Source organism: Oenanthe melanoleuca, chromosome 3 (assembly GCF_029582105.1).
Source record: "Oenanthe melanoleuca isolate GR-GAL-2019-014 chromosome 3, OMel1.0, whole genome shotgun sequence".
Classification (NCBI taxonomy): Eukaryota; Metazoa; Chordata; class Aves; order Passeriformes; family Muscicapidae; genus Oenanthe; species Oenanthe melanoleuca.
Window position 1 is genome coordinate 100939095 of NC_079336.1, and position 18517 is coordinate 100957611.

The 18517-nt window shown below is 43.6% G+C and overlaps 1 protein-coding gene across 3 annotated transcripts in view; it reads right to left on the bottom strand.

Annotated features, from left to right (window-relative positions):
* The window catches only part of XPO1 (exportin 1), a 34656-nt gene extending 24810 nt beyond the window's left edge, over positions 1–9846 (bottom strand). The window contains exons 1-4 of one of the 3 annotated variants that reach the window (XM_056488186.1): positions 9720–9846; positions 9118–9173; positions 5382–5513; positions 1761–1862 (exon numbers count right to left, since the gene is read on the bottom strand). In XM_056488186.1, coding sequence (XP_056344161.1) covers positions 1761–1862; positions 5382–5507 — 228 coding nt within the window. In that variant the 5' untranslated portion in view covers positions 5508–5513; positions 9118–9173; positions 9720–9846. Of the gene's footprint in view, positions 1–1760; positions 1863–5381; positions 5514–8458; positions 8617–9117; positions 9174–9719 lie in introns of those variants that run through there. The other 2 variants (XM_056488184.1, XM_056488185.1) reach the window with 2 other exon arrangements.
* Between the last annotated feature and the right edge of the window lie 8671 nt (positions 9847–18517).

An 18517-nucleotide genomic window follows, 5' to 3' on the forward strand; every position in this document is an offset into this window, starting at 1 on the left:
CATCCCACAAGGAGCCTTCCAGGCTCTTTACTCTGTTTTGATTTGATGGCTCTAATTACTCTAACTTCTCTGAAAATGAGAAACACCACTCCCAGAAAAGTCACTGATGTCAATTACAAAGTTCTGCCTTTTAATCAACTACTGCTACAGCACAGGTGAGCACATTTTAACTCTGTGTAAGACAGAAGCCTTTCAAAAACTCATTTGCTCCTGATTTGCTCATTGCTAATTGACTACCACTAATTCACTGCCCAGTTATGAAGATGAGGGACAGGCAACAGCAAAAGACTCAAAAAGAAAACCAAACCAAAAGCATTAAATGATCCCTATGGTAGAAATTTCTATGGCACCCTTATTACTTATTTTATGCACCGAATCCCTTACCCTCCCACCTCCCAAGAAACAAAAAACAATTGATGAACAGAATTCAGTTAAAGGGAATCAAAAGGGTAGACCTTGTGGAGGCCTGCCGTCAAAGCCTAGCTGTGTCAGTTGCACAGGAAGACACCCCTTTTCTTCCTATTACAAGCAATCAACATAATGGAACATTATGATTAATATCAGGTAGTGTTAACAGCTTTAATTAAAGAAAAAATATGATTGCATAAAAGCCAAATGTCATAGTGCATAAATTTAGCACCAAATCATTTGCAATTTATGTAAATTGAAGAATTCTTTACCTGTTGCTTTCTTTCTGTTCCTCTAATCATCTCATTTTTCACAAGACAAATTTGAGTTTTTAAAAATACTGTTGATAAATCAACTTAAACATTAGTAATGTCTGTCAGTATAAAAAGCAAAGTTTACCAGGCAAGCAAACAGGCAAACACTGTTACTTAAAGGTGCTTAAAGGTGTTACTTTGAGGAAGTTCTTTAAACTGTTTTCCCTTCAACTTCAGAGAGCAAGGAAAAAAAATATGAACTGCTTCATGAATACCACATGATTTCAGAAACCATCCAAACACAATTTTTTTCTGTTTGAACACAGTGTGTATCCAGCAGAAAAACATACATGTCAGTTATTTGAGATAATAATCATCAAACTTAAGACAGTGAAAAACACATCTGGATCATCTTTTTGGCTCAAACTTCACAAGTCTTAGGTAAAGCATTTTGAATTGCAGAAAAAGCCCTGAGTGCTTCCCATTTTAGCCTCAACCACAATGGATGGATTTCCAACAGCAGTACAAAGCAAATGTGTGCTGCATAGTAGCAAATAACTAATGTACTCCAAACTTTGGGGTGCTTAACCTTTATTGATTGTTCAAAACCTCAGCCTAATAAGGTTTGTTTTCTCTCCAACACACCTAGGGACAAATTTTCTCCTCAGTTATGTGCACATGGCTTTAATTATGATCACACACAGCCAAGCACTTACCCAAGGACAAAATGTGGCTCTAGGGGACTTTTCAATACTCAGATTTATATAGACACAATACCAATCTTAGGAACTGGCATAATGCTTGTATATGCCTTGAAAAAAGATTCTGTGTATCCAATTTAACTCATCCTCAAAAAAAAAAAAAAAAAAATAAAAAAATAAAAAAAAAGGGGAGGGAGAAACTCTTGGCAATGTAAAAGGAGGTCTGAATATTTTTTTCATTTACAGATCCTGCTTAAAGCCAACTTTGCGAAACAAGACCATCAAAAAAAATATGTTTTGAATCAAGAAAGTCTGTGGCTAAAAATGAGATACCTTCCTCAAAGTTTATGAATGGAAGAAAGAGGAAAACCAAATAAATAAAAGTTTATTTCCTTACTTTGGTATTCATGTTCTGAGAGAACTCCAAAATAGTATCAACTCTTGTCCATGCATCAGGATGTTCTTTTAAGTGAGTCAACACTTCTTGTGCCATTCTTTGCTGCAAGAAAATTTGATTTGAAACAAGTGTTAGCATTAGATTATTTAAGAAGTTATATACTTATCTAAGAGTTAGGCAGAACTTAACCAGCAGCAACAAGTCCCTTAAGCCTCCTTCTGGGACAGCTGAAGTTTAGTAACAACCAAACTCCAAAAGCCCATTGATGCAGGACAATTATTACTCACTTCCACTCTTCTATCCCAAATGATTCATCCAGACCAGCAGCAAGAACAGCACACATGATGGGGAAAACCCACTAGGAAATGAAGTTCTCTCCCCTTCCACAAAGTCATCTAGATCAACTTCATTCTAGGGCACCCAAACTTTCTAGTTCCAGTGGAAACACTTACACAAAGTGCCAGCTTTAAGGAACATTATTTTGTGCTGCAGAACTGTTCATTTTATTTTGAAGAACCACAGAGAGAGCATTGGAGGTCTCCAATCCCTACTTCTGAGGGATCCTTGGGTGTACCTAACAACCTACAAAACCATAATAAAAACCTAGTGGCAGGAGGAAGGGAGCTGGTCATGCTAATGGTTTGCTCTTCCTTGGGACTGACATTATCAATTACTGTCCTAGATGCTGTGGTTTCCTGAAAACCTCAACTGAAGCAATTACACACTCAAATGGCTGAATTCATTTTAGCTATCCTTTTCAAAAGCCTGGATGTCCTCAAGAATTTTTAGGGACGTCAGCCATTTCCAAGAGTGCTGTGCACTGACAGATCTTGCTGCAACTTGTATCCCCTGCAAGCATCAGGCACTGCCTCGCCAACAAGGTGAACATTTTACAGCATAATTAAGAAAACTTCGTTCATTCTTTCACTGAACTGTAGAGCCAATTTAAATGACTTAAAAGCAGTTAAAGCTTTGCTTTAGGATTAACTCAGAACTTACTACAGCCATGCAGCTTTTTAGGCCCATCCAAGTACATACTTGAGCTAATCAGCAACTGAGTGTAAGAAAACATATATTTTCAGCAACTTAGAAACCCCATCAAGAGCCCAAATCCACATATATAAAATACAAGAAACTGAAAAATTGGCATGTGATTTATAAAATAAAATTGGAGGTTCTAACAGAATAGGGTAAGGATGTCTAAACTATCTGTACAGCACTAGTTGCACTCCTACTTGATATAATTGAGCACAGCAGAGCAACTGGACCAGCAAGTCCCTGCAGATTTGATATGGACAAGTACCACAGAAATATTCTGTTTAAGACCACAAGTATAGCCCCTATGGTTTCAGTGCAGCATCAGAGTTTAAAAAAAAACAACCAAACAGAAAAACAAGCACTTTTAATACACTTCAGTTTTAAAAGGGAAGAAATAGCTGTATTACTTCCAGGTTCAATCTGAAAGTGTGTTTTTAAATGGGCCTCCTGTTTGCTTCTAATACTGGAGACATATCTCAGGATCAAATTTCAACACCAACAAAATACAGCCAGCCCATAACCTTCTCCCAGTGCTGAGAGGTTTGCTCTCATATCCACTAACCCCTTTTCTGGACATTAAACCCTGTAGTTTCATATATTTAGTAATAATGGTTAATCAAGAACAAAGCCTCATGGTGTTGCTGGTACCAAAGAGAAATTTGCCAATAATATTTCTGGATGTGTGAAGATCTAACAGATCAATTGAATTAAGAGACTGGGATGACTCCAGGTAAACATTTCTGAGTTGCATGAAATCTCCTTAGTCATGTGTTGCACTGGAGTGGGGTCATTCATTATTTTCAGAGAAGTATACACAAAAAAGCTAACAGAAAAAAAATTAAATCTCCAGTTCAGAAAATAGCTTCTTTCTTGCCTAATACAGATGAGAAGATAACAGTTTTGCATGCAGAGATAAGAACTAAGCAGGAGGAGGAGGCAGGTGAATCTGAAAGCAAGTTCAGCACAGACCATTCAAGTTGCATTCTAAACCTGTTTTACCCTGACATTACCCTGACCTATTCCAGGAATACCACTGGTAATCTCCCAATTTTAATATTTCGTTTCCTCAACTTCTATTATTTCTGTCACCCTTTAGTAAAGGCCTTGAGCTGTCAGACTCCACTGAGAACCACTTTTTTCTACATTTTTTTGAACCCTCTGGAAGAGGGAAAAGCTCAGACTCCCTGAAATGCCTCCAGTTTGGAAAGGTATTAAAATAACTGACCAAAGTTTCACTGAGGTGACATGTCTAAGTACATAATTCACTTCTGCCAGTTAAATACCACCTCTTGAATTCTTCCATCTTATTGCATTCATTTTCTAAATACTGGAGACTTTACCCAGCTGTTTTAAGTGAAGCAACTTCTCACAATGCCAGAACAATGACAATTTGATCATTTATTTAGTGTTAATCCTTTATTTTCCTTACAAACCTTCCCAACTTTTTCAACTCTTTTCAAACCAAACAACATTATAAGCATCACCTGTTTCTCAGGGCAGTAAAAGATCACAAAACAAGTGCTACAGATGTCCATACTTACAAGGCAAAAGCTACAAGGAGTTTTCTACCAAGCACTTCAAAAACTACAGCAAGTAACTATTTGAATTTAGGACACTGAAAATGCAAATATTTAAAACAACAACAAGGTATTTCAAAACCTATTGGAATTCACATTAGCAAGCTTTAAAAAAGGTTTTTTTTTTTCCCCTAAATAGATACACAAAGCAAGTATATGCAAGTATATCATTGTTTATTCTAACAGCTGGAAAGAATAGAGAAGCATCAGCTACTTTGTCCCACTTAATTCACTTATTGTTGTGCAAGACTCTCTTAGTAAGAGATGCCTGACACTGAAACTCCCAATTTGTTGAGCCTGAACAATTAAAATCTGCCAGAAGAGGAGCTATGCCAACTTTGTAGCAATACTTGCTCTCAACATTTAAGTCTTGTTTCCAAAGAAGTTCAAGAAATAGATAAAAGCAAACAAGATTCACTTTCAAGGCAATAAATGCAAACACACAAATGCACAGTCCTTCCATTTCAACTTAGTAGTTCACAATCTGCACTAAGTCCAAAGGAAAGAATGCAAGAAGAACCTGTGCAAACTGTAATGGGAAATAAAAAAGACCAGACACAAGAAAGGAACAAACTCTTCTATTAAATATGCATGACATACTTCTTTATAAATACAAACACAGTAATAGCATCACTAAGATTTTTGTTTTAAATACAATTCTTCACTGAAGTGAACATTACATTCTTCAAAATCCTGTCAATGATAACACTCAGACCTTCCTGAAGAACCAAGTCAGAAAAGGTGAGCTGCACCAAGTGTCCTTACCAAACCATATTTGCTAATAATTCTCAACATCAGAAGGCAAACTAGAAATGAACACACCCCAAATAAACATTTCTCCAAGTGTCATTTCAATGTGAATTCCCATTTCATGTGACTGCCAGTGATATTCCAGTCACTAGCTCAGTAAATTCATTAACTGTTACTGAAGTGAATTGATTTTGCTCAGCTGATTTTCTGTAAGGTTAAACGTGGCCAATAAATGTACGTTCCAAGTCCACCTTACCTGTGCACCTTCTCCATGGTACAAGCAGTTCACCACATTGTCCAAGAGATTGATATCCAGTTTCTGGTTAAAATCCAGCAGCTGACGAGCTGCATGGTCTGCTAACATTGTCATAATTGCTGGCATAGATTACTGCAAAATAAATTTTAAACAATTCATCAATTAGTAAGAAATTATTATCACATGCAGCTGCAAAGCAAGTGCTTCAACTCAGCTCATTTGTCTCATTGAAACAAGATGCTTATGTTAGCAGTAGGAGATAACACTGGATACAACACTGCTTTGATTGTGGGGCACATACCAGGACAAACTTTTCCTCTTCCCCCCTGAAAAGCTCAATCACTACCCCAAGGTCTTCAACAGGTAAAACACATAATAACAGTCTGACTGGAGAAAGGGCTTTGTTTCCAGCACCTTGGGGCTCATTTCAAATCCCTACCAGTCCCTAAACACATTTGCTGGTGGAAAAGCCTTGTGTCACTACAACCAAAACCCACACTGGCAATCTCAGCTGAGTATCGAGTTCCCAAGGCCAACATGCACATTCAGAAGACTCAGTTCCAAAAGCTTTTAAACACTTGGGTATGCAGTTGAAACGTGATCTACACACAGAGCAAGAAATTAGCCACAGGGCATTTTTCAAATAGTTTGGGGAAAAAAGAAAACCACCTTACAAGTTAACCACATCCAAGTAAAAAAAATTACCACTGAAACTAAGTTGACTGAAGGCACTTTGAGAACATGAAGCAAAGGGACTGTTAAGTCAGCAGGTTACTCTGTGTGCCACGTGAGATCACTTCCAACTGAAATGGAATTCTACTGGAGGTTTCAGGTCCCCTAAATCCAGGGACACATTCATTAACTCTTTGTCCTAGATAGAGCAGCCTTGATATTATGCAAAGGGAATCAGGTGGGGTGTGCATGTAAGATTCTTTACCAGCCAGAGACTGGTGCAAGATAAAGACATTTGTGAAAAGCAGGAAAAAAAGCCAGAAGCCACAGAATTTTTGATGGTAAGTTATACTCTACCTTTTACACACCATTCTCCCTCCCCCAGTTGGAAACACCAAATCAATTTTATTGCCCTGTTCTCACAGAAAATGGCAATTCCAACACATATTCTCACCCTGCCATCTACAGCACCTCTGTGCCACTCACTCACCTTTTCAAACCCTGCAAACCTATAAACTTCACATAAAACTGCTCACTTAACAAACAGCCAGAAGTCTGGGCAAGTGCAAGATCAATCCAAAAGTTACACCAGAGCCATCTGCATAGTCAGAAAGACACAACCTGAAACTCTTCCAGGAACACACCCCATAAAGTCAGGTTTACTCTTACTAAATAACTCCATGTGCAAGGAAAAATTTGTTTTATGCTTTATGTATTTAAGTCATGCTCAAAAACAAGGAGCAAGACAAACCTGTGCCTCAACCCTAGTAATTACTAATTAAGCTAAAGTTTTACAGTAGCATCCAGACAAGGAAAATCTTTTGTTTAGAAATGTGTATTTGCAAGCAGTGTCAAGTAATTTCTTTTACTTCTATATATAAAAATAGCTTCAAACCCAAATATTCTAATTGGATTTTCAAGCAGAAGACTCAGTATCACTGCACTAAAACAACCATTTCAAGGGCTTGGTCTCAACATCCAGTCAAGTCTTTTTACATGTACCTGCAAAACCAGGAGAAAATAAACATCGAGAACAAAATAAATTAAAATGAACACTCCACGTCTATTCTTCCCTCTTTCAACTCCTAATATTTTCAAAACTGCGATGTTAAGTTTGAAAGGGAGAAACACAGCAGCAGAAAAGGCTGACTTCATTCTTCATGTCACTCTTTTGGCTCAGGAGGACGCTGAAAATGTCACCTAGCAAATGAGGGGCAGAGAGCAGCACTGCTCGAAGGGAACTACAGCCATGGAGAGGCTCGGAGCAGTCACTGCTCCCCGGCACGCCCCTTTTTGTCCACATCTGCCCTCCATGGCTGAGCCGTGAAAAGCGGGCTCCAAACTACAATAAACGTGGTGAGCCAGTCGCTTCTCAGGTAGGGCCATTCATTCCGGAGCGGAGCCTCTTTCGGTGGTTTTCAGGCCGCCCCCAGAGCGCCAAGGAGGAGCAGCGTGACCGAGAGAAGTTATTCAACACATGGGAGCAGAAAGGAAATGTTTTGAATAGGGCCCTTCGCCACTCCCAGCATTATCTTCAAAATGACCTACCTACTTCGCCAGGCGAAACACAGAAATGGCGGCTTTGTGGCCACCACCACCTGCAACCAACTCGATCTCTCTCTCACTCCTAACACTGTACCCACATGAAGCTCATAATCTCTGATTTACTGTACTCCTACACTCTTCCCTCCCCCATCATGCCTGAACTCCGGAACAGGTTTAAGCCTCAGCTCCAAGAACCACCATTCATCAGTCAATAAATGGGCAAACCAACAAAAGAAAAAAAGTTTAAAAAAAAATATAAAATCCAAACCAGACGAAAAAAAAATCTGAACTACAACATAGCAAGAACGTGACATCTACCGAAGGTCAAAAGAACTGCATTTACAGCACTGTTTACACAGTTATCCCAACTCTCGATGACCCTGGACCTTTAACACAACAGTTAGCTTGTTGTGGTAGGCCCGATTCATTTTGGCATGTAGCACACAGGAATAACAGCAGGCACTCCATAGTAAGAAATACTGAGCGTTTACCACGAATCCTACAGCACCTTTAACCCAGATATTTAAAGCTCATTGGGCCCAGCGACTTAAAAAAAAAAACACCCCGGGAGACTCACTGTGCCCCATTTCTTCGCACGACATGCAAATGAACTGCCTCCCTCTTCCAAGGAATTAGCTGCATCACTTGTAAATCCCACCCAGGAGGGGTGAGCGCCTCTGAAACGCAGCGCACGGCAAACGCGTTCGCATCACACTCCACACACCAGCAATGGCAACGAAACCGCCCCTTCCCTCCGCTCCCTCACACACACACGTGAAGGAGAAGGACGAGACGGATTAAGTAACATCTGCCCGACACCTCGGAGCGTTCATTTTCGGCTGGAAATAACTCACACCCACCCGGCGCGGCCGCCCTTGCCCGGCTGCTGCCGCAGCGCCCCGGCCGTGGGGCAGCGCCCCGGCCGTGGGGCAGCGCCTCCGCTCCCGGCTCGGGCCGCAGGGCCCCGGCTCCCGCGGGGAATGGGAACGGGAACGAGCCCGGGCGGTGGGTCGGGCGGGCCGGGGCCCTGCGGAGCGCCACGGCCCCGCAGCCCCTCCCTCCTCCTCCTCCTCCTCCTCCTCCCCTGGGCTCCAGCCCTGCGCTCTATACAGGGCTCCCCACGTGATCCAGGCGGACGTTTCAATACTGCTGCACAGACACACACACACACACACAAAAAAATATTTCTGGAAACTTCCACTCCTAATAATTTACAGATTATGTCGCCGGGATTGCCCGTAGCCGATCCCAGCCTGCCCGGCCCCTTCCTAACGAGGAGCATCTCCCGCAGCATCCGTGCCTGCGCTGGGCCGGGCCGGGGATGCTCGTACCCCGAACCCCATCCTGGCGCACCCCCACCCCTCAGGGCTCCTCCACGGGCTCCATCGCATCCCTCCGCAGCACAGGCCAGGCTCTGTGCCCCCCTGCACGGCCACATCCCCCCCGCTCTGCCCCCCAAAATACCCCGCTCTGCCCCCTTCGCGCTGCCCATCGCGACCCCCCCACAACCCTCACTCACCTAGGGGTTTCTCACAGCCTCTTCCTTCAGAAAGTAGGGGCGGGCGAGCCAAGTTTCTAACCACCACACGCCACAAAAAAAAAAAAAAAAAAAAAAAAAAAAAAAAAAAAAAAAGACCACCAAAAATAACCCACTCCCAAAAAGAAAAAAAAAAAAATTAAGAATAAAAAGAAAAACGGAAGGAGGGAAAAAAAAAAAAACAGCACGGAAGGAGGGAAAAAACCACCACGGCAGGAGGTGGGGGGGGAAGGCGAGCGCTCCCTCCTCGGTGGTGGGTCGGGGTTAGTGGCGCCACTCCTCCCCTCGCAGCGTGCCCGGCCTGGCTGCACCAGGCGCCCGCAGCGGCCCCCGGGGCTCCGCGCTCGGCTCCGCGCCTTCCCCTCAGCCCCGGGAAAGCGGCCGGCGCGGCGCGGCGCTCCGGCCTCGCTGGTGCGGGGGGATCTAGCCGGCTGCGCCTCCCGCGCCGCCCAGGCCCGGCCCCGCTGGCTCTCGCTGCCCCTGCGGCTGCCGCCCTCCCCGCCCGGCGCTCAGTTCGCCCCCATTCCCGCCGCCCCCCCCGCGGCTCGCACTAAACTTCGCCCCCTCAGCTGCGAGTCCCCTACGAGCAGGTCACACACGCGGCGGCGGCGACGGGGACTGAGCGCGGCGCGTCTCCCCCTCCTAATGCCACAGGCTCGGAACCGGCTCAAACCGGTTCAGACTGGGAGATTCCATCTCGGTTTAGTTTTCAGCCCATGGCGCCGCGGAGCGTTTGGAAACCTCGGGGGCCCCGCCCAGCCGCCGCTCCCATTGGCCCCGGGATGTGCCGCCGCGAAGGCGGCCGCCGCGCTGATTGGTCAGCCGGGCTGTCAATCCACTGCGCGCCTCCGATGGGCGGGGGGAGCGAGCGGCGGCGGGGGGGGTGAGCTGAGGGGACCCGCCCCCTCTCCAGCAGCGCTTTGCGCGCTATGGGGGGGGCCGCCGCTCTCCGATAGGCCGAGAAGCGCTGTCACTCACACGGGCCCCGCCCCCCCGTTCGCAAAGCGCGGGCGCAGGCCTGGCCGCGCTCTCATTGGCCGGCGGTGGTGGCGGCGTGACGCGCGCGCCTGAGCGCGGCTTTCGGGGCTGCGGCGGGAGGGGGCGGGAAAGGCGCGGCCGTTGGGCGCCCCCGGGCGCGTGCCTGAGGCGCAATGGCGGGAGCGGGGCGGGCGGTCCGTGAGGGGGACGGGACTCGGCGGGCTGAGCCGTGTGCGCAGAAGGGGTTTGGGGGCCTCTCCTCGGTGAGGCGAAGGAGTTTAGGGGCTCTTCTCAGTAAGGTGAGGGAGTTTGGGGGCTCTGCTCAGTGAGGTGAAGGGGTTTGGGAGCTGCGCTCAGTGAGGTTCAAGGGGTTTGGGGGCCTCGGTGAGGTGAAGGGGTTTAGGGGCCTCTCCTCGGTGAGGTGAAGGAGTTTAGGGGCCTCTCCTCGGCGAAGTGAAGGGGTTTGGGGCCTCGGTGAGGTGAAGGAGTTTAGGGGCCTCTTCTCAATGAGGTGAAGGGGTCTGGGGGCTCTGCTCAGCGAAGTGAAGGGGTTTAGGGGCCTCTCCTCAGTGAAGTGAAGTGGTTTAGGGGCCTCTCCTCGGTGAGGTGAAGGGGTTTGGGGGTCTCGGTGAGGTGAAGTGGTTTAGGGGCCTCTCCTCGGTGAGGTGAAGGGGTTTGGGGGTGCTGGCCCGTGAGGGGAAGCGATTCGTGGAATTGCCCCGTGCGGATAAAGGGTTTGAACCGCTGCTCCGTGAGGGGTTCGAGCACCATCGTGTTCGTGCTGTTCGTGAGGGGGTGCAGCGAGGAGATGGGAGCACCCTCTGTGTGGGGGCTGTGCAGCGATGGCGGGCATTGCCCCACAGGCCTCCCTCACTGTCAGGGAGTGCAGTGGGATGGAATATCTCAGCTGTGGAGCGGGCCCTGTGGGCAGCAGGAGCACCAGCTCTCGGTGGGTTCTTCCTGTCCCTTACCCCAGAGTGCTGTGCTCTCCGCCAAAGCCTGTGCAGATTGCAAGTGAGGTGTGTGTCCCCACCTCTATAATTCCTCTGTCCACGGGATGTCCAGCTTCTTGCAGCTTGCCCTCCAAAGTGTGCTTCAGGCAAGGCTGGATTTAGATTTATCCAACTCTGAGGCGTGTTGGATAACCACAGGTGAACAGGAGTGAACTTGGGGCTTTTCTGTAGCCGCACAAACTCAGCAGGCTGTGGTTGCTCATCACAGAACGTGCTTGCCAGTTTTCACGTGGAACAGCTCCTATCAGCGAATGTACTCTGTACCTACAGATGCGTTTCTTCAGTCATACCTCCTCATTTGAAAAAGCCGTAGCTATAGAAACTTATGACTCACTGCTGTGAGGAGGCTACTATTATGAAGTATTTAAATACCCTTCTAGGAACGACCTTTCTTTTTCATCATTTCAATTGGAGCAGTTACTTTGTTTTTGGGATGGCTTTACGCTGGTCAGTGAAACTTGTAGGAGTGATACTTTTCATTTGTGGAATGCCCACTGGGTCGTTTCCAAAGGAATCTTTATACCCGGGATGAGGTGGTGTTCACCTGTGGTATGGCTGGGAGTATGGGAGAAATGCTTAAGCACTTTTGCACAGCTTTAAAAGGAAATAAAATAGTGTTTTGTGACGTGTAAACTGCTCGGGACTCGTGGCTAAATTACCACTGGTGTGAAGTTTGTATCTAGCAGGGAGGTGCTGTGCTGTTGCTAATAAGTCATAAAAAGGACACTTAGCTATGTTTCTGAAGCCTTTGGTGTGCTTTCTAACTTTACAGATAGTGTGTGCTAAGTCATGGAGCTGCTGGATGGGGCTCAAAACCCCATCTGTATGATTTTTTAAATCCATACCGTCTGTGGAATGCAACAGTTTAAAGTTAGGCATCTGTAGTCATCCCCAAAAGATTGCCAGTGCAATGAAAACCATACATTCTTGAATAAATAAATGCAATTACACATCCTTACACTGTTCTGATTGCCTGACCAATTCTAGAAGTGCTGTGGGGATTCCAGTTCCTCAATCTTCATTTTGTGGGTGTGTGTTACGTGCTTTCTTTACTTTGTTTCTGGGACAGCTGGGAAGATCTTGTATTCAAATACACATTTGTGTTTTGAGCAGTCTCAGAGGATGTAAAACAGTACAGTGCCAAATCAGACCCTGTATGATGTAATACTGGCTTAATGTGATGTATTATTGCACTTAATTCCTCTGCTAAGTTTCTTGGGAAAATTTCTGGAGCATTTAAGGCTTGAGGAGTTGGAATGTGAATGGTCTGTTTTATTTTTTATCGTGCCTAAAAGGAACTGCATCCTGTTAACATCTGTGTCAGAGTGGTAACAGTGCTTTGTTTAATTCAGCTTGTTTGTCTTGCTCTGGTGGGTTGGCCTTTGCAGAGTGACTGTAATTGAAGATAGCACTGGAGCTGCTGGGATTGAATTTGAAAGTGATTCCAGTAGAATGGGCAGGCACAGCAAGCTGTTGGTGGGTTAAAAGCAGGGCTGTAACTCTAGCACTTAGAATAAACAGTTCCTATGTGTGTTTTGATGTTCTAGCTGGCTCTGGTGTTCAAAACAAACTGATGTAAGAGACCAAAAAAAATCCAAAAAAAGTCAGATTCTTTTAACTCCTGCTTGTGCGGGAGGTTCACTTCTATTTTCTTTGTCAGTACGTATATGTAAGAGACAAAAGTTTAAACCCTTAATTCAATTTGTTAAATGAATGTTAACTATTTTGGGAGTAGATACAGCTTCATCAGGTGTTGGTAATGCCCCAGATTGCAATGTGGTTTTAATAAATTGCAGGAGTAACAAATACAACAGGGGTTGGCTCTGCCAGCTTGTTTGTAAATCCTGTGCTGGAGTAGGGGAGAATTCCTGCCTCATCACTGTTATCTCAAATAACATGTTAATTTTTTTTTAGTAATAGCCTTCCTATCTTCCTGCAAGCTGTGGTCTGGGAAAACTGAGCTCTTCCCATCTCCCTGTTGTAAGGAGCCAGGTGAAGGCTGGTTCAGGAACTCAGGGCAGTGAGTAAAAAGCAGCTGTTTTAGCAGGGTGGGTATATTTGATCACAACTTTGCTCCCACACATGCTATCAGGAGTTGTTGTAAGCTTCTGCTTGCCACTGTTGTGCTGCCACTGTTCCCTGTCTGATGGCTCCTTTATTAGATGTTCAGTCTGGTATTTCAGCCTTGCTGGAATCAATAGAAAAATTTGCTTGGGTTTCAGGTCAGCAGTGTGGCCTGGTAGTGATAAAAGCTAAATGCACACTAGGCTGGATCAAAAGGAGCACAACCAGGACATCAAGTGAAGTGATTCTTTCTCTCTGCTGCTCACTCAGCAGCTGCATCTGGCACATCATGCCTGGGTTTTGGTCCATCACAACAGGAAAGATGTGGGAATCCCTGTGCAAGTCCAACAGAGTGCATCTTCAAGGTGCAGAAGGGGCTGAGGGAGTTGAGATTCTTCAGCCTGGAGAAAAAAAATGGGTGAGGGGAGACCCAGTAGCACAAACCAGAGCAGGGAGTGGGTACTGTATGGGCAGAATTAAGTAACTAAACTTTTGTGGTCTATTTGTTTTTCACGAGGGCCCCACAGTTTTTGGGAGTTAATATATTTTGAATATTTGTCTAATCCGTGCACACACTGTTCAGGGGTGATGGGATGGGCCACCAAGGTCTGAGGGTCACAAAATAAAGGTTATGTGCATAAGCAAGCAGTGCTTATTAACTTTGAGGTAAAAGTTAGAGAGTTCCTTTTTCGCAAATTTTTTTTTTTTTTTTGAAGCTTCTTTGTTTTTGGACACTCTTCCTGTAAATTTGCTTTAGTAGATTACCTCCTTTTGCTGTGGTCAATTTGATTTTTCAGAACCAGAATCATTTTCTTGTGTGATATGCCAGCATTAGGGGTTGGACATCTGGGAAAGCTGAGGTTGTGATAGAGAGAGGAGGCATACAAATAAGAGGAAAATATCAAGTTGGTGACATAATTTCTTGACTTGTAAATGGAAAGACCAGGGAAGAGAATAAAATAGAGCTGGGGAAATAAGGCAAAGAGAAGGCAGGTGTTGAGTGAGGCTGAAGGGAAAGGAATGAGGCATTCAGAGGAAATTGCCAGCTGTAAATTTTCAAGGATGTCTGGGCAACACACAACTGAAACCATCTGTTAATGTCGAGTGTCATTGTAAACAGCTCCAGCTTCCACCTCATCCTTCAGGAAAAGGCCTTTCCCCATCCATGCCTTTATGGGGGGCGTGTCCTGACTGCAGAGTTTTCACTTTACCATGCTGTGTGCATTGCCAGAGCTTTCTTCTCAGAGCATGGGAGGATGCCTTGTATTTCCACTGTCTCCTGCAGCTGTCCCACTTTGTCCTGGAATTATTGACATGATAGGACCAGCAAATATATTTGGGTAATGAAAGGAATGCAGAGAATTTGTTCTATCCTTCTACCCTGGCTTCATGTCATTCTAGAAATGGCAGAACTAATCCTGCCTGAGCATCCCTCTTCTCATTGGGCATCTGCTGCCATTCTTAATTGTTTTATTTTTTCTTTGGGAGAGCTTCTAATGTACTTTTTTGTTTGACTCCACCTTTACCATGTCTTTGGCCAAACAAATTTTGCATTTAATTTCATTTATTCTTACATGGAAGGAAGCAACTGTCTGTTTTGATGAATGTCCCAGATCAATGATTTCAGAGAGGCTGGCTGTAAGAAGAATATTAACAGCATTTGCAGATGTTCATAAGTCAGGTGTTACAAACAAAAGTAGAGATAATACAAGATAATCTAAACATCTTGGAAACAGGAAATTGGATATAACTGAGTGAAGAGGAGAAATAAATACTGATGTGTCTTTGGAGGAAAAAAATAAAATAAGTTCAGTCCAAGGGAAAACTTGGAAAATAGAGCCGAGAGAGAAAGTGGAGAGAAAATTAAATATTCCTTTGCTTGGTGACAGGGCAAAGGAAAGGACAACATAATTAGGGAGTATCTGTGAGCATTGCTTGGAATAGCAGCAGGGTAGTGGCCAAAAGTAATTTCAAGAGCACTCATAGAATATTTTAATTGAACCTGGGTTTCTCATTATCAATGTGTTTTCAACAGATGGGCACAATTTCAGAGATGATTGGTGATTAACACTTGAGAGAGTAAAGGTTTGAAATGTCTAAAACATGACCAAGGAAAAGCCAGGTAGGGATATATTCATCAATAAACTTCCTAAAGTGATTAACTGTTAATCAGCTGATTAATATTTTGGGATAATTAAAATACCTCTTAGGTTTTGGCATTAAACTTCAAACTTTAAAATAACTTTTTACTGTATGTACAAATTCATGAAAAACAGATTCTAAGAAGGAACTGGGAAAAACCATTCTGTGTTACAGGCAACAAATTCTCCATCTGCAGTCTTTTAAAGATGCCATCTTTTTTATCTCACTGATAACTGAGTTCTTCTGTTGGCCAAACCTTGCTAGCCATATTCATGTGAATTGTGTTGATGTTGAAATGAGGTCAGAAGGCAAAGGTAAGAAATTTCCCCCTTCCTCTACTAAAGTTCAAATAAGTAAGTTTTAGAATTTTTGCTAGAAGAAGTCTTTAATGTGGGGACTCTATGCAAACAAGTGAGGACAGTGACATATAAATACTCCTTTTGCAGTACACAGCTATAAAGTAATACTCATAAGAGAAATCAGCTGTTCTTCAAGAGCTGTTTGATAAACTTGGCACAAATTCTGTTAGGCTCAGCTCTAGGAGCAATTCTAGAATCTGCAGCTGTGAACCATTTTCTGTGGTGCTGTAACTGTCAGGAAGATGGTGTGAAGTCTGCTGTGTGTCCCAGCAGAACTGTTCTGCTGACACAGGGACTGCCAAAAAGCCATGTTAATAAAATCTGGTAAGGAGGCAAACCTCAAGTTTTGTTAAACCAGGTCTGGTCATCTCAGAAACATTTATTAGTTCTGGAAGTGTTGGGCTTTTGTCTTTTTTTTTTTTTCCTAATATCTGCTTTTGATACAATTTCTTAGCTTTATTTTTTGGTCTGACACACTTCAACTTTTAAAGGACCTTAAGGGTTTGGCTTTTTCAAGGAAAGGTAGTGGGATCTGAGTTCCAAAATAGCAATCAAACTGTAAAATTCAGTAATCTGAGATAAAATATTCTACAGAGTCAGTGCTCCAAATGACATTGGCAGAGACTATTGATTCTCCCCAGTAAACTTTACACAGTGTTTAAATCTAACAATTGTCTCTGGGCAATTGTCTCTTACTTAGGTCCACTCTGTATTTAAAATGGAACTGCTCACTTCATTGTGATAATGTCTTTATTTGGGGCATTACTTGATCTTTCAGCTTTTGAGGCAATAATCCTCTCTCTAACAAGTAAAACAACTCCAGATGGCAATGGAGGAATCGAATCTCTCCACTAAAGATGATTGTTTTGATTTTAGTAAATTCTTGATATTTGCAAGATTACTGAAGCCCTGTCCTCCCTATGATTTAAAGAGCAACTTTCAGTCATTAATCTGATTTAAACTGAAAAAAGCCCCACTTTATCTCCACAGGTATCAGTACTGCCCCTTCTGGAATAACAGCCTCTTGCATCCTTCTGTAGCTGAGATTGTGGCTCACAGGGATATGAGTGCCAGAGTATTAATGTGAGTGTGGTAGGTGTCACTTCCATGATAATCAGTGGTTTTAGTGGCTGCCAAATTCATAGACACATCAGGATAAAATACAGGTTATAGCTCCAAGTGAGACTATTTTTGAACAGATTTGTCTCAGCTTTATTACTGAGCCTAAATTCCAAACTGTCCCTCAGCAGTCCCAGGTGTTTTTAATGCATTGCCTTTTTTTTTTTTTTTTTTTTTAATGCATTGCATTTACCTTCCATGCTGTCATATGGATATCTTGGGTATCCCTTCCTAGTTCTATAGTGAACAGCCTTGAAATTAAATATATTCCCCAAGTGATGAATACAAGGCTATAATTCCAAAACAAGCTCCTTTAGCTTACTCACTTTGGAAATCAGAAACATCTTTTTTATGTTGGGGAAAAGAAAGAGGAAGAAGGATGGAAGAGTAGAAACCAAATCGCTATTTAGGTTCCTCTTGGAGAGGTGATACTTAGAAACAATTTGGAGGAAAGTGCAGCTTTCAGTTTTGGGCAAATAACACTGTGCTGAAGGAAAAGCTCTCACATTCTTCCCAAGCTTTTTGAATGTACATAGTAATTTTCTAATATATTAAGATTCTTGGTTATTTTTTCATGTTTTCACAGTGAACTCCTTGATTTTAGGTATAGGGTTTATTTTCTGATTAAGTTTTGCTTTTTCTCTTTTTTTCCATTCATTTCTCTATTTCAGTCCATAAATTATTGCTCAGCCTTTGGCAAGCTGTATTTTTAAACTGCTGCTCTCTTCTGTCATACCTGTGACTAAACTTAGTCTTTGATCACGTTCCTTTGTGGCTGGTCTTTTCCACTGTGATGGGAAAATTAGAACTAAAAAAAAACCATATTTCTATCCTTGGAATCCTTGTTCCCCTGTGAGCATCCTTTGGAGAATTTGATTTTAAGGGAGCATCCCTGCAAGCTCTGTGTTCAGGTAGCAATAAGCAATTTTATAGGTGTGGTAGAATGAGAAACTTGGCATCACAGACTGAAAACCACAGAAGCTGCCACACATTCCTGGTGTCACAGAGGTCACCACACTTCTGAGGGGCATGTCAGCAACACCTTTGATGGCAAAAGCCAGCTTCACTTCCCCCTGCAGGGAAGGATTAGGTCCAAACACCTCCAAGTTACTTCCCAAAATGTGAAAGGTGCTGGTGTAGGTAACCAGTTTGTCTGTGTGGATGGACAGGCCTTTTGTCATCCCCTCTTCCAGGACTGCAGCAAAGATGCTGCATGTGCTTCCTTCCTGGGGAATTAGACTTCAATGGTTTGGGAAATGCAGGTCTTGAGAGCTGCCTGCACAGAGAAAATGGGTAATTAGAAGCATGTGTTGTGCTCTGAGTGTTCCAGGGAGCCAGAGTCTGTCAGGGCCAGTGTGAAAGGCTGGATTAGCACAGTGTGACAGCAGATGCAAACCTGGACTGCCTTTAACCATTCTAACCACATTACACTTAGTTGAAAACAGGGGTTTTTATTCATAGGGTCTCCAGTTTGATGATTTTTTTTTTTTTTTTCCCCCCTGGTAGGATCTTAGATGAAAATATATATTTACATATAATTTTTTGACCAGCCTGTTGCCCAAGTTATTTTTTAAAACTGACTTTAAAAAAGTAAACCTAAAATATTAGCATTCAACTCCAGCTGTAGGAAAGAAATGTTATGGATTAGTTAGGTGCCACCTAACAGCAAATTAGCCTTAAACCCAAATCTATCTAAAATATCTGGAT